Consider the following 13,985-nt stretch of genomic DNA (forward strand, 5'->3'; position numbering starts at 1 on the left):
GACTGACTGATTTGACCTCTTTACAGTCCAGGGGAGTCGTAAGAGTCTTCTCCAGCACCACAGTTCGAAAGCATCGATTCTTCGGTGCTCAGCCTTCCTTAGAGTCCAGCTCTCACAGCCATACGTTGCTACTGGGAAAACCTTAGCTTTGATTATACGAACCTCTGTCGGCAAGGTGATGTCTCTGCTTCTTACTATGCTGTCTGGGTTTGCCATAGTTTTCCTCCCAAGGAGCAAGCGTCCTTTAATTTCATGGCTACAGTCACCGTCTGCGGTGATCTTGGAGCCCAAGAAAATAAAATCTGTCACTGCTTCCATTTCTTCCCCTTCCATATGCCAGGAAGTGATGGGGCCAGATGCCATGCTTTTATTTTTTTTTTAATGTTGAGTCTCAAACCAGCTTTTGCACTCTCCACTTTCACCCTCAACAAGAGGCTCTTTAGATCCTCTTCGCTTTCTGCCATGAGGGTGGTATCGTCTGCATATCTGAGGTTGTTGATAATTCTCCTGGCAATCTTAATTCCGACCTGTGATTCATCCAACCCGGCGTTTCTCATGATGTACTCTGCATATAAATTAAATAAGCAGGGCGACAATATACAGCCTTGTCATACTCCTTTCCCAATTTTGAACAAATCGGTTGTTCCATGTCCGGTTCTTACTGTTGCTTCTTGACTCTCGTACAGGTTTCTCAGGAGACAGGTAAGGTGGTCTGGTACTCCTATCTCGTTAAGAATTTGCCACAGTTTGTTGTGATCCACACAATCAAAGGCTTTAGCGTAGTCGATGAAGCAGAAATAGACGTTTTTCTGGAATTCTCTTGCTTTCTCCATGATCCAGCGAATGTTGGCGATTTGATCTCTAGTTTCTCTGCCTCTTCGAAACCCAGCTTGTACTTCCGGTAGTTCTCGGTTCACATACTGCTGAAGCCTAGCTTGTAGGATTTTGAGCATGACCTTGCTGGCATGTGAAATGAGCGCAATTGTACAGTAGTTTGAACACTCTTTGGCATTGCCCTTCTTTGGAATTGGAATGTAAACTGACCTTTTCCAGTCTTGTGGCCACTGTTGAGTGTTCCACATTTGTTGGCATATTGAGTGCAGCACTTTAACAGCATCATCTTTTAGGATCTTAAATAGCTCAGCTGGAATACTGTCATCTCTGCTAGCTTTGTTGTTAGTAATGCTTCCTAAGGCCCTCTTGACTTCACTTTCTAGAATGTCCGGCTCAAGTTCAGTGACCGCACTCTCATGGCTATCAGGGACATTCAGATCTTTCCTTTATAGTTCTTCTGTGTATTCTTTCCACCTCTTAATCTCATCTGCTTCTGTTAGGTCCCTGCCGCCTTTGTCCTTTATCATGCCCGTCTTTGCACACAACATTCCCTTGAGATCACCGATTTTCTTGAAGAGATCTCTAGTCTTTCCCATTCTATTGTTTTCTTCGATTTCTTTGCATTGTTCATTTAAGAAGGTGGTCTTGTCTCTCCTTGCTATTCTCTGGAACTCTGCATTCAGTTGGGTATATCTTCCCCTTTCTCCCTTGCTTTTCGCTTCCCTTCTTTCCACAGCTACTTGTACAGGCTCATCAGACAACCATTTTGCTTTCTTGCATTTCTTTTTCTTTGGGATGGATTGAGTTGCTGCCTCCTGAACATTGTTACGGACCTCCGTCCATAGTTCCTCAGGCACTCTGTCTATCAGGTCTAATCCCTTAAATCTATTCCTCACCTCCACTGTATATTCATAAGGGATATGATTTAGGTCATACCAGAATGGTTTAGTGGTTTTCCCTACGTTATTCAATTAAAGCCGAAATTTTTCAAGAAGCAGCTCATGATCTGAGCCACAGTCAGCTCCAGGTCTTGTTTTTACTGACTGTATAGAGCTTCTGCATCTTTGGCTGCAAAGTACATAATCAATCTGATTTCGATATTGACCATCTGGTGATGTCCATATGTAGAGTCGCCTCTTGTGCTGCTGGAAAAGAGTGTTTGCTATGATCAGCGTGTTCTCTTGGCAAAACTCTATTAGGCTTTGTCCTGCTTCATTTTGTACACCAAGGCCATGCTTGCCTGTTAATCCTGGTGATTTCTTGACTTCCTACTTTAGCATTCCAATCCCCTATGATGAAGAGGACATCTTGTTTTGGTGTTAGTTCTAGAAGGTCTTGTAGGTCTTCATAGTCAATCAGTCAACCTCAGCTTCTTCAGCTTCAGTGGTTGGGACATAGACTTGAATTACTGTGATGTTGAATGGTTTGCCTTGGATTCGTACTGAGATCATTCTATCGTTTTTGAGATTGTACCCCAGTACTGCTTTTCCCACCCTTTTGTTGACTATGAGTGCTACTCCATTTCTTCTAAGGGATTCTTGCCCACAGTAGTGGATATAATGGTCACCTGAATTAAATTCGCCCATGCTTCTCCATTTTAGTTCGCTGAGTCCCAAGGAGTCGATGTTCAATCTTGCCCCATCTCATGTTTGACCACCTCCAGCTTACTTTGATTCATTGATCTTACATTTCAGGTTCCTAAACAATATCGTTCTTTACAGCATCGGATTTTCTTTTCACCACCAGATACATCCACAGCTGAGTGTCCTTTCGGCTTTGGCCCAGCCGCTTCACTCTTTCTGGCGCTACTTGGAAATTCCCTCTGCTCTTCCCCAGTAGTATATTGGACACCTTCCGACTGAGGGGCTCTTCTTCCGGCATCATATCTTTGAGCCTTGTGATACGTTCCATGGGGTTTTCTTGGCAAGAATACTGGAGTGGGTTGCCATTTCCTTCTCCAGCGGACCACATTCTGTCAAAACTCTCCGCCATGACCTGTCTGTCTTGGGTGGCCCTGCATGGCACAGCTTATGGCTTCACTGAGTTACGCAAGCCCCTTCACAACAACTGGTTCAAGTTCTTCTTCAGATGTAACCATGGTTAGCATTAATCATGGTTAATGGCAGACCCAATCTAACCCTTAACCCCATAACCCTGAATGGCAGGGTAGACTGGAGTTATGCTTGAAAGGGGATGGGGGAAGTGTACAGCTCTGTAGTCTTTCCCTGATGAACTGAATTGTGACTTGCCCCAAAGCCTCCCTGTGAGCTTGGCAATTGAGTGGGATTTTAAATGTGGGCTTCCCTCATGAAAACCAGAGTGTTGCAGTAGTTTTAGTGCTGGTCTTTCAAGGTTTGATACTGAAGCTTTGTGTGTACTTTCTATTCATTTTTTTCATCTTCTGTAGGCTTGGGAGTCAAGAACTGGAAACACAAAACAAGCCTAAAAAGCTAACTTTACCCCTGTTTGGTGCCATGAAAGGGGGAAGCAAATTCAGACTGAAAACCGGGACTGTAGGGGTAAGTTACAAGGACGGGATTAAATCTCACATTGTGGAAGCACTTCAGGCACACTTGACTGTACTTAGAAGTCAGATTCGTTGAGCTGGGGATTCAGTGTTAACTCGATCACATCAGTCCTGTTTACCATAGGAACCACATACTTCCTACAGGAACAGTTCAGCCTTCAACTTGTTTAGAGAGACTATTTTTGTTTCTAGATGTTTGTAGAAGTCCAATGAGCACTTACTATTCCTGTTCCAAAAGCACATTGTCTCATAGCACGGAGTATTATGTTTCTTATTTATCAATGTCAGCTGATATATAACAACTTTCATTGTAATTTTTGTTTGGCACACAGAAGTTGCCAGTGAAGCGTCCAGATATACCTGTAAACCTATTAAAGATGAAAGATGAGGGACCGGAGGAAGAGGAAGAGGAAGAGGAGGTGGTAGAAATGAAGAGTGCAAATCAAAGAACACAGAATCCACAGATGGAATCTGCGCTACAAGAAATGGTTAAACAAGAGAATTTCCCTACCAGTTCTTATTCTCCCAGCAATCAGGACATGGACTTCATTCATGATGGTTAATCACTCTTTCACATTTCAGTTCTACTGCATTTTAATTGAGGCTCTAAAAGTATTAAGATTTTTTTTATTTGTACTCTTCCTGACAACCATTATGTTTAGTTGTATGCATTTCCTTAAGTACCTATGAAAATCCCAGCCAGGATTTTGAAAGAGCAGCACAGAAGTCTGAGGTGGTATAGAGATTCGCATAGATGGAGGAAAATTTCTTTCACACCTTTTTGGACTAAATGGCCTAGGTTTGGGGGGACAAATTGATCCAGAAACCTGCTGAACATAGGTGTTTTGGAGGGAAGAAGGGGGAGTGGGTGGTAGGTGTCCCATATTAATTCATTCTCTCTCTCCCCACCACCCCACCCAACCTTAACAAGCTCCCTTCTCCAGCTGGCCAGTAGCTAGCATGTATATGCCAACATCACCTGTTGAGAGTGTTCTCTGTGGCTTGCAGCTAGTGTACAGGCACTAGTTGTGCGACTGATTGTGGAAATGGCTGTTGCATGCACACACCCATGACATTTCAGACAGTTTCTGAGGTGTCTACTAATAGAAACTGAAGCCTGCTCTGTCCAGTCCCTCAAATAGTTGAAGTTACTATTAGTGTATGTAGGCTAGGCTATGAAGAACTAAGAAGTGTAGCAACATTACCATTTTTAAAGTTTTAAGATCACTGTGAATAGGAATATTCCATGTGAGAGTCTTTTTTTAATTTATCCAAAATACCAAGTTTCCAGTTGTTTCCTGGACATCTACATATAACAGTGATTCTACAATAGTAACCTAGTGCATATTGTTGTCCTAAATTTCAAGGTAAATGTTCTTAGAAATAGTAACTTTAAGTTCAGTCTAGTGACCAAAGCAACTTCACACCAAAAGATTACTATAGGACTTAACGGAGCCCTCTTCTACTCTTCCTTTGGTTGCACATAAAAGCACTGCACTAAACTGTTATGGGGGGTGCGATTGTTATGGGAAGTATGCATAGTCCTTTCATTTCTCATAATGGTCTGATAGTGCCTGAGCACATGCCGAGAGGGAAACAGAGCTCATTTGTGCCCTCTTGTGATCCCTCTGGTGTGAGTGCTGTATCTTCAGTGGCCTGGCTTAACCTAGGTTTTTGCTCTCTACTTTACTGACTTGGGGCTCCCTGAACATCTCTGATCCCCTGTGGCATTTTGTAGCATTACTGCTGTGTATTGTAGAAATGCTGCTGTTAAAACAATGTATTAAGAACTGATTTCACTCAGTAAAACCTCTTAAAACAGGAGTGGGGAGAAGATAGATCTCCAGATATTTTGGACTTCAACTCCCGGAACCCCCTGCCAGCATGGCCAATGGTCAGGAATGCAGTGAGTTGAAGTCCAAACATCTGGAGATCTACTTTCTGCCCATCCCTGTCTTACGATATAGAACTGCTCTACTTTAGAAAAAGAAAAAGCAGCTTAATGTTGACTTGTCACAATTTCTCTAGGCCTTAATGTTACTGGTTACTTAGTCACTTAATGTGACTAAGACATCAAGAGATCTGATTAGCTAAATTTCTGGGTTTCTTCTTTACTTTTATAGGAACTGGGGCTCAATTTGAACCTTTGAACAAAGATGCAGTAGCACCAGAATGCTGCCCCCCAGTGAATAAACTGCAAAAGAAGCCACATAGTGAGCACTGTTGTGGAACTTATCTGTTAAGCAGCCTGATCCTAACATAGCAGGCAGTGTGTTTCATGAGCACTCGAGAAAAATGGATAACCCAAATGCTGCTATATTGCATAACTGCCAGGAAAAATAGCTTTCAACTCTCTTAATATGTTACAGTATAAGAAAGCAGGAAGATGAGTGTCTCAGGTTCACTTGTATATAAAACATGGAAAAGTGCTTTTTTTTAAATTATATTTTAAACATGTGAATCCTTTACATTAAAGAAAAAATTTAGGAGGTGGATAGATGAAAACATAATTTTTAATGGTTCCCTTATAATACTGGGCACTTACCTAGAAATTCAAGCTTTTTATGATCAAGAGAGAAAAATTATGTGCTTGATTTAGTATTGTACTGCTACTTTTTCCTCCTGAGAATATGTTATCTGAGATATACCCAAAGGGCTGGGATATGTGTACTTTGGGGGTCAAGAGACAGAGGAGCCACAGGGCTTCATTTAACAGCTCCCTGGCCAACGTTCTTCTTACATACAGGATTTATTTGCCTTGCATTTGTTTGACTAGTTTCCCTAAAGAATTAAAGTTTAATAGTATTAATCTAGTTTTTCCCACTATTTTTTAGCATCTGAAAAGCCTGCAGAAAAGCCCAAGAATAAGGAATCTAACAGTGCAAGTAGTAGGGTGAGTTGGAAAAGCTACCAGAGAAACAAGAAGTTGCTCTGATTAGTTTATTGAATTCCTTGTTTATTGGTTTGTAAAAGAGAATGGCTGATATTGGCATTTTTCTCTCTGTCTCGGTCTGATTCTGTAGTGTCCTGCTGTTGGTGGATGAGATACAGTCATGGTTACTGAAAGGAGGTATATGCTGATATTTTGGAAATGATAGAACTGCTCATAAAAGTTACAAGAAGCTATACAGCTTCATTATAATCCAGATACCTTGGTTTTGATAAAACCTGCCAAAGCATTAACTTTCTCACCTTATGGAAATTGCAGGCAGTGATAGAGAAATTATGTGCAGCTGTCTGCCTATCTGTTGTGAGATGAACAGGCTTGTCAACGACTTTTTGCAAAGTTGCAGTGAAACATTATCTGGTGTCTTATGCCCCCCAGTACTATGTGCCAATGGATATAGTATCTTTCCTTTTCTATATAAATAAAATGTAAGTGAGAGGAGGAAGAATAGATTCTCCACTACAGCAACAAATATAACCATGTGGTTTGCTTTTATAAACCTTTTATGTTTTGTCTAGCCAGAAATTATCCACTTTAGAAAGTCTGAGACAATTTTGCACTCTGATCCATGCAAAATTGAAAATATTATCATTTAGGAAAGTTTTTTTTGGGGGGGGGTCGAGTTTATACCCCATGTTTAGGCCCAAACAGGCCCTCAGGGCAGTTTACAATCCTATTGTAAAACAGATTAGAATCAGTCTAAAACAATTTGAGTTTATGCTGTCAAGATATCCACCCAATTTTTTTTCTTTGAACAGAGAAATCTCACCCAAATCAAAAGCCAAGTTTTAATAAAACCTTAATACTAAAAGACTCATCCAGGATGAGCATTTTAGTGACACATAACGCAGTCTAATAGAAGAAAAGTAAGCCAGCTTTGGCCATCATATATACATATACATATGCATGCATGCATGCATATATATACATACATAAATACATACATACATATAGCAGGGGGAGCATGGTTCACATGAATGGTGTTATATAAGCAAGCTTCAGATTAACATGCTCCCTTCTCCTCGCTTCATGCACTCCCCAACCTCCTAGTTTGCAGCAAAACTATACTTTGGTGTTGCATCCAAACTGGGAAAACTATAGCTTTCTTAAACAGTGAGGCTGTTCACACAACATGACAGCCCACTGTGGGTTATTCAACCTGCGGTGAGGGGGGGGGGGGGGGCTGCCATTTTGAATATGCAGTCCCCACTCGAGATTTGTCATGTTGTGCGAACCCAGCAAGCGTGGGGTATGTGACAGTTAAACAACTCTCACATAACCGATGGTCTGTTTTAGGGTTATGTTTAACCCTTGCATAACCCATGCTCCACGGGTTTGTACAACACAACAACCCCTGAGCAGGGGTTGCATCTGCAACCAGGTGTGCATAGGTACCACAGCTTGTGTTGGGTTAAATAACTCACAACAAGCTGCTGCGTGTCATCCAAGCCCTGTCAATATCTTATTTATTTATTTTATTTACAACATTTATATACTGGTCCATATCTAAACAGATTCCAGAGCAGTGAACAATAAAAGGTAAAAGAATAAAACACCATATTAAATATGTGTTATTTTAAAAAACTGAATACCAATAAAAGCTGTAGCTGATTAGTCAAGTAATCAAGTAATAAAGATGTTTTCAGGAGGCGACGAAAACAACCCAGTCTTGGTGCCTCTCTGACCTCCAGGGGCAGGACGTTCCATAGAAACGGAGCTACCAGACTGAAGGCTCTTCTCTGGGTGAACTCTAATCGGGCCACAGGTCCATGCAGAACCACCAGGAGCATGCCTGCAAACCACAATTTATACAACATGTTGCCTGCAAACTGTAATTAAAAACCAATTCCAAACTATAGTTTGGCACTGCATATGAACCAGCCAATTGTGTTGATGTGTTAGTTACTTGATTCTCCATTATCTGTTCTTGCCTTGGGCTCACTCATTCCCTATACTTATCAAAACAACTTATATTGTATCCTGCAGGTTCAACAGCACACTCTGTCCTCAAACTATCCAGAAGATGATCCAGACTACTGTGTCTGGATGCCACCTGAAGGTAATGTATAGGGGTAGAGTTAGCCTACTTTATCAAATTTGACCTGCATTAAGACCATGGGAAGTCGTGGGACCTGAGATGCTAAGAAAAGGATGCTTTTATGCATGAACTGAAGGAAACCTAGAGATGGCTGCTTGATCATCTTATGTATTGTGCAATATGGCCTAGATGCTGCTGCGCTATACAATTTCTAATTCTACTTAGCTTGACTTAGTTGGAACATAGAGCAAACAACATATCATCATTGGCTCATACTGCAGCTTAAATGAGCCGATAAGAACCGCGCTAGTGGGGGGTGCCTGGTTTGTGTCCTGCTGAAATAAAGGAGTTTGCAGTTTCTTTGTGTTTGGTTGCTGGTGTTTCAAGGGAGCTGGGCCTGACACATGGCTTCAATCACTATACCGGCTCTGCTGCAAAGAAGTAATAGAGTGTCATCCAATCTCCAGATGACCTCTCTCAGTGAATTTGTGTAGATATCAAAAACTATGGGAGATATGAGTGAGCTTTACATCATATTGGCCAAATCCTATGGGGTGGAACAACATTTCCCCCAACACCATCTTCTGGGATCTCCCCAACAGGCAAGCATGAAAACTAGTGCCTCCAACTCCTAACTCAGCCATGGTCAGTGGTATTAAAAGCTACTGCAAGGGCCAGGAGAATCACCAGGATCGTGCTAGCCCTATATTCTCCCAGGGAAGGTAATCCACCAGTGCAAGCAAGGCCATTTTGGTCTCCAAACCAGGTCTGAAGCCAGCTGGATAGAGTTTAGATTATTGTGCTTAGATGTTTGTCTCATTCATACTTGATATTGCAGGTGTACATTTAAAGATCTCTTGGCTGTTCACCTAAGACAGGGTGTATGAAGTGGTCCTAAGATGACATTTTTTCAGAGTTTTCTACCATAACCCTAATTGTTCCTGGATAGTCAGCCAGCTCAGATCCCATTACTAATAGGATAAATAGTACCAGTTCCAGTACAAATCCTTGGAGGGTCACCCATTTTACTTTCCTCCATTGTGAAAACTGTCAATTTAACTCTGGCCCTCTTATGTCCTATTATTTAACCAGTTACTACTGATCCATAAGATTGTCTAAAAAGAACTGCAAAATAATTGTTGACAAATAACCTTGTAAAATATCTACTTCATCCACCATAAATGGGTCACACCTGAACGATGTCCAGCAAATCTCTTCTAGATAAATCTCCATGTCCCTCTGCTAGCCGTGGTCTTTGGGCTGTGGCATAGCCATAATATTATGCCTCTACTGAACCTTGCATCAGGAAAACCTTTACCCTGTGCTCATCCTGGACCGCCTGGAGGGGTTGGGCATTGGAGACACCGTATTGCGGTGGTTCCGGTCCTTCCTCTCCGGCAGGTACCAGAGTGTAGCACTGGGAGAGGAGGTTTCGGACCCGTGGCCACTCACTTCTGGGGTGCCACAGGGTTCCATCCTCTCCCCGATGCTATTTAATATCTATGTGAAGCCGCTGGGGGCTATCATCAGGAGGTTTGGGGTGCAGTGTCATCAATATGCGGATGACACACAGCTCTACCTCTCATTCAAATCTTCACCAAGGTTGGCCGTAGAATCCCTGTCCAAATGTCTGGAGACGGTGAGTGGCTGGATGGGGAGGAATAAGCTGAAGCTGAACCCTGACAAGACCGAGGTACTTTTGGTGGGAGACAAGAGGAGGCTAGGGGATGTTGACCTGGTGTTGAATGGGGTACAGCTACCCTTGAAAGACCAGGTCCACAGCCTGGGGGTCATTTTGGACTCCCAGCTGTCCATGGAGGCTCAGGTGTCAGCTGTGAGCCGGACAGCGCTGTATCAACTCCATCTGATACTGCAGCTGCGCCCCTTCCTTCCCGACCATCTGCTCCCATCGGTAGTACATGCCCTGGTCTCCTCTCGTTTAGACTACTGTAATGCGCTCTACGTGGGGTTACCCTTGAAGACTGTTTGGAAGCTGCAGCTGGTACAGAACGCGGCGGCTCGCCTGATTAAAGGCAGCCGCCGGCGAGATCACATCACTCCAGTGCTGAAGGAGTTGCACTGGTTACCAGTTGTTTTCCGGGCCAAATTCAAGGTGTTGGTTTTGACCTCTAAACCCTATATGGTTCCGGCCCAGCCTATCTTAAGGAGTGCCTCCAGCAGCACCAGACAGGCCGCTTAACAAGATCAGCCTCAGATGGCCTTCTCTCTGTCCCATCAGCCAGGACAGCTAGACTGGTGGGAATGAGGGAGAGGGCCTTTTCTGTGGTGGCCCCCACTCTGTGGAACTCCCTCCCTAGGGAACTCCGTCATGCCCCCTCTTTAATGAGCTTCCGTCATGCATTAAAAACATGGTTGTTCAGGCAGGCATTTGGGGTGGGTTAGGGTATTTTAGAAAATGTTTTTATTGTAGAATTTTATTGTTTTAAACTCTTTTATTGTATGCTGTACATCGCCCAGAGTGGCTGGGTGACCAGCCAGATGGGCGATTAATAAATTTAATAATAATAATAAATAAATCGTTCACTTCCACACTGCCAATTTATATCAGTTCCGTATCAAAAGAAGGCTAGTTTTTGTAGTGTCCAAAGTCTCTGCGACTATCTTGCTGCCTGTCTGTGTCTATTCCCTATGTATAGTTTTTATGGCATAAGTAGAAGTAAAAACAAAAAAACTCACTTTTCCCCTTTGTCAAGCAGGTCAGAGTGGTGATGGCAGAACTCATCTGAATGCAAAATATGGCTATTAAACTTCAGATGCTGGTTTGGGGAAGTAAAGGGACTGTGGCGGAATAATCGGTACAGGTAGAAGACTCCACTGAAATGGCAAGCAACAAACTGTTTTGTTCTTTTTAACTCCTTTTAATGTTTCCTGAGCCTTGTCCACAAACACTACTTTCCTGAGTAGATGTAAATTTGTGTATATTGTGCATCAAAATGTATATAGTAGTGAGAATGATGTATTTACAAACTGAAATTATGGCTGGTTTTCTACAATTAAAAAAACCTAACATGCCTAATGCTTTTGTTTCCATTGATAGTATTTGTGTGTGTGAGGGTGGTGAAGAGGAGGGGAATAGGACATGGAAGAGGCCCAGGGTTAAACTTTTGTTTAGCCAAGAAGTCCATTAAGGTTTGGTTTGGTTCGCCCACTCACCATAGCTTAAACAAACCACAGTGGCTTGTTTAAGTTGCAACACATGCCATGTTCCAATTGCCTAATTACCCACCTGGGCATGGCTTGTTGTGTCATCCAAACCCAGGTGACATGACTTGTTTGAGGGGGAAACAACCCTCAAATAACCCATGGCCTGTTGTCAGTTTATTTGAGGGTTGCTTCCCCCTCCAACAAGCCATGCTGCCTGGGTTTGGACCACACAACAAGCCGTGCCCAGGCAAGTAATTAGACAAGTGGTGCCTGGCACAGGCCACTGCTTAAACAGGCCGCCATGGTTTGTTTAAGCTGCGTTGATCATGCAAACCAGGTCTGAGGGTTGCTTCACACATTGTGGCACATGTGTAGATTGTCATACAGGACAATCTTACATCAGTATATTTTGATACATGTACGTAGCTGATTTACAGTAGGGTCTCTGTGCATGCAAACGCTGCCCCAGTTCCAGATTCCCTCAAAAGCATGACTGCAGACAGTAGCCTCCAGATGGAGCCACTAAAACCCAGGCCATGTTGCATTGTAGTTATCCTCCCTTTATACCTTATTTTGTGAGAACCTATCCTGTGAAGGTTTTCTTCCTTTCTTTCTTTGCTAATACATTCATGGCTTGGCCAGTTGTATTTATATACCCAATTCACACCGTGCAGTAGGGGGCAAAGTCCATAATATTTAGTAGTTCTTTGGAGGAAAGATGGGATATAAAATGTAGTAAATAAATACCTTGGAATGTTTGGGGGGGAAAGTCTATAGCTAAGGGGAGGAGCATATGCTTTGCATATATAATGTCCCAGGTTCAATCCTCAGCATTTCCAGTAAAATATCTCTGGGCATGAGCTTCTGCCTGAGAGTTTGGGAGAGCTACAGCCAGTAATAGTTCCAGGTGACTTGATCTATAGCAGGTTGTATTTCAGAATTTGTGTTAACAATGTTAATAAATCTGTCAGTATATTTAGGCTACAGAACTGATTAGGATTCTGTCTGAGAAAAGGATATAAATAAAACTCAATGGGGAAACCAAACCAGGGGCAGGGAATAGAGATCCATAGGTTCTTGTAATAACTAAGGGATGTGTGTGGGTACGTATAGATATATTGATTGTCAGGTAGTATATTGTTGGAAAGTAAAATGAACCAATCCACTGTTTGCGATTTTTTACCATGTGTAGAAAACTGGTCACTATGAATATGCCTCATTTGCATTTTTTATTTATTCAAAATTGCCTGAAGCCAACCAAGGTGGGAGGCATGCTTAATGAATCTTCATCCATCCATACAACTTCTCATCCAATGCAATTAACTGTTTTTTAGTAGGTTGTTTGTGTAAGGAAGGTTTTTTCTTTTTTAAAGTGGTAAGTGCTCATTTAGACATTTCATTTTTAAAATATATATAGTGTCCAAAAACGGCTGGGCACATGTTTGTAATAAATGCACCTAATCATTAATACAAATCTAAAATATAAGACACATGACCCAAATTTAGAAGTTAAGATTTCCATGGATAGTGGCATTTGTCATCTTAAAACAATGAATCTTGGACCTATGACAGATCAGGGAGCATAAGATGTTCCATAGATATGGGTCACTATGAAAGGGTGCCTTGCCCTTTGTTCCCAAAGATGGAATCTTAGGACTGTTAGCAGAAGAGCTGCAGCTGACCCAAACTGAAAGGAACTTTCACAAATTCATGTTCCTGCATCCCCAATTAATCCAGACTTTTATTGCTACAATTGCAAACTAGAATTGCAGGACCATTTAACACAGCTGAAAGTAGCATGCTTCAACCACTTTAAATGTTTATTACATGACTCCTACCACCCCTTTCTATTAGTAGCTTTAAATCTGAATTTCCACATAATTGTGGGCATTCATTGTGTCTAGAAGTCTCTTACAAACTAAATAGTGAAAGAAAATGTCAATATAATGCTTCCAGCGAAAACTAGGTATTAACACTGTTTGCAGAAGATACTGCAAACTCTTCACAGTGCAATTTTAGTGAATTGTTTATTTATCACATTTATGTCCCACCTTTTTGACTCCTTAAGGAACCCAAGGTGGCATACATAATCCTCCTCTCCATTTTATCCTCACAACAACAACCATGAGAGGTAGGTTGGGCTGAGTGTCCGTGACTGGCCCAAAGTCACCCAGTGAGCTGCCATGGCTGAGTGGGGACTAGAACTCAGATCTCCTGACTCCCAGTCCAACACGCTAGCCACTACACCACACTGGCTCTCAGTGAATTGCTTCGTGTACAGAAGCTGACAATACTGAAGCAGCCATAATATGCCTGTATCACTTTGGAAATGGTGCACAGGTAAGTAGGAACCTGTGAAAAAATGTTGAGCTGAGAGGGGAATTGGTTCAGAGGAAATGTGTCCTGTGAGCCCAATTCCGTAATAATCTGGGGTAGATTGGTGGAGATTTAAGCTTGGAGGGGGTGGGATTGAA

General features: G+C 42.3%; 1 protein-coding gene across 5 annotated transcripts in view; it reads left to right on the forward strand.

Annotated features, from left to right (window-relative positions):
* SLC4A1AP (solute carrier family 4 member 1 adaptor protein) overlaps positions 1–12,677 on the forward strand; it is a 34,318-nt gene extending 21,641 nt beyond the window's left edge. The window contains exons 9-14 of one of the 5 annotated variants that reach the window (XR_014786893.1): positions 3,242–3,353; positions 3,694–3,919; positions 6,196–6,254; positions 6,385–6,431; positions 8,295–8,367; positions 11,064–11,378. Coding sequence is in view for 4 of the 5 variants with exons in the window: in XM_084828538.1 (XP_084684664.1) it covers positions 3,242–3,353; positions 3,694–3,919; positions 5,485–5,574; positions 6,196–6,254; positions 8,295–8,367; positions 11,064–11,113 (610 nt within the window). In the remaining variant the exon portion in view is untranslated. The other 4 variants (XM_084828538.1, XM_084828540.1, XM_084828539.1 and 1 more) reach the window with 4 other exon arrangements.
* Positions 12,678–13,985: the final 1,308 nt, after the last annotated feature.

The sequence above is a fragment of the Heloderma suspectum genome, chromosome 1, assembly GCF_057233095.1.
Source record: "Heloderma suspectum isolate Gila_16-S chromosome 1, 16-S_ref, whole genome shotgun sequence".
Taxonomy (NCBI): Eukaryota; Metazoa; Chordata; class Lepidosauria; order Squamata; family Helodermatidae; genus Heloderma; species Heloderma suspectum.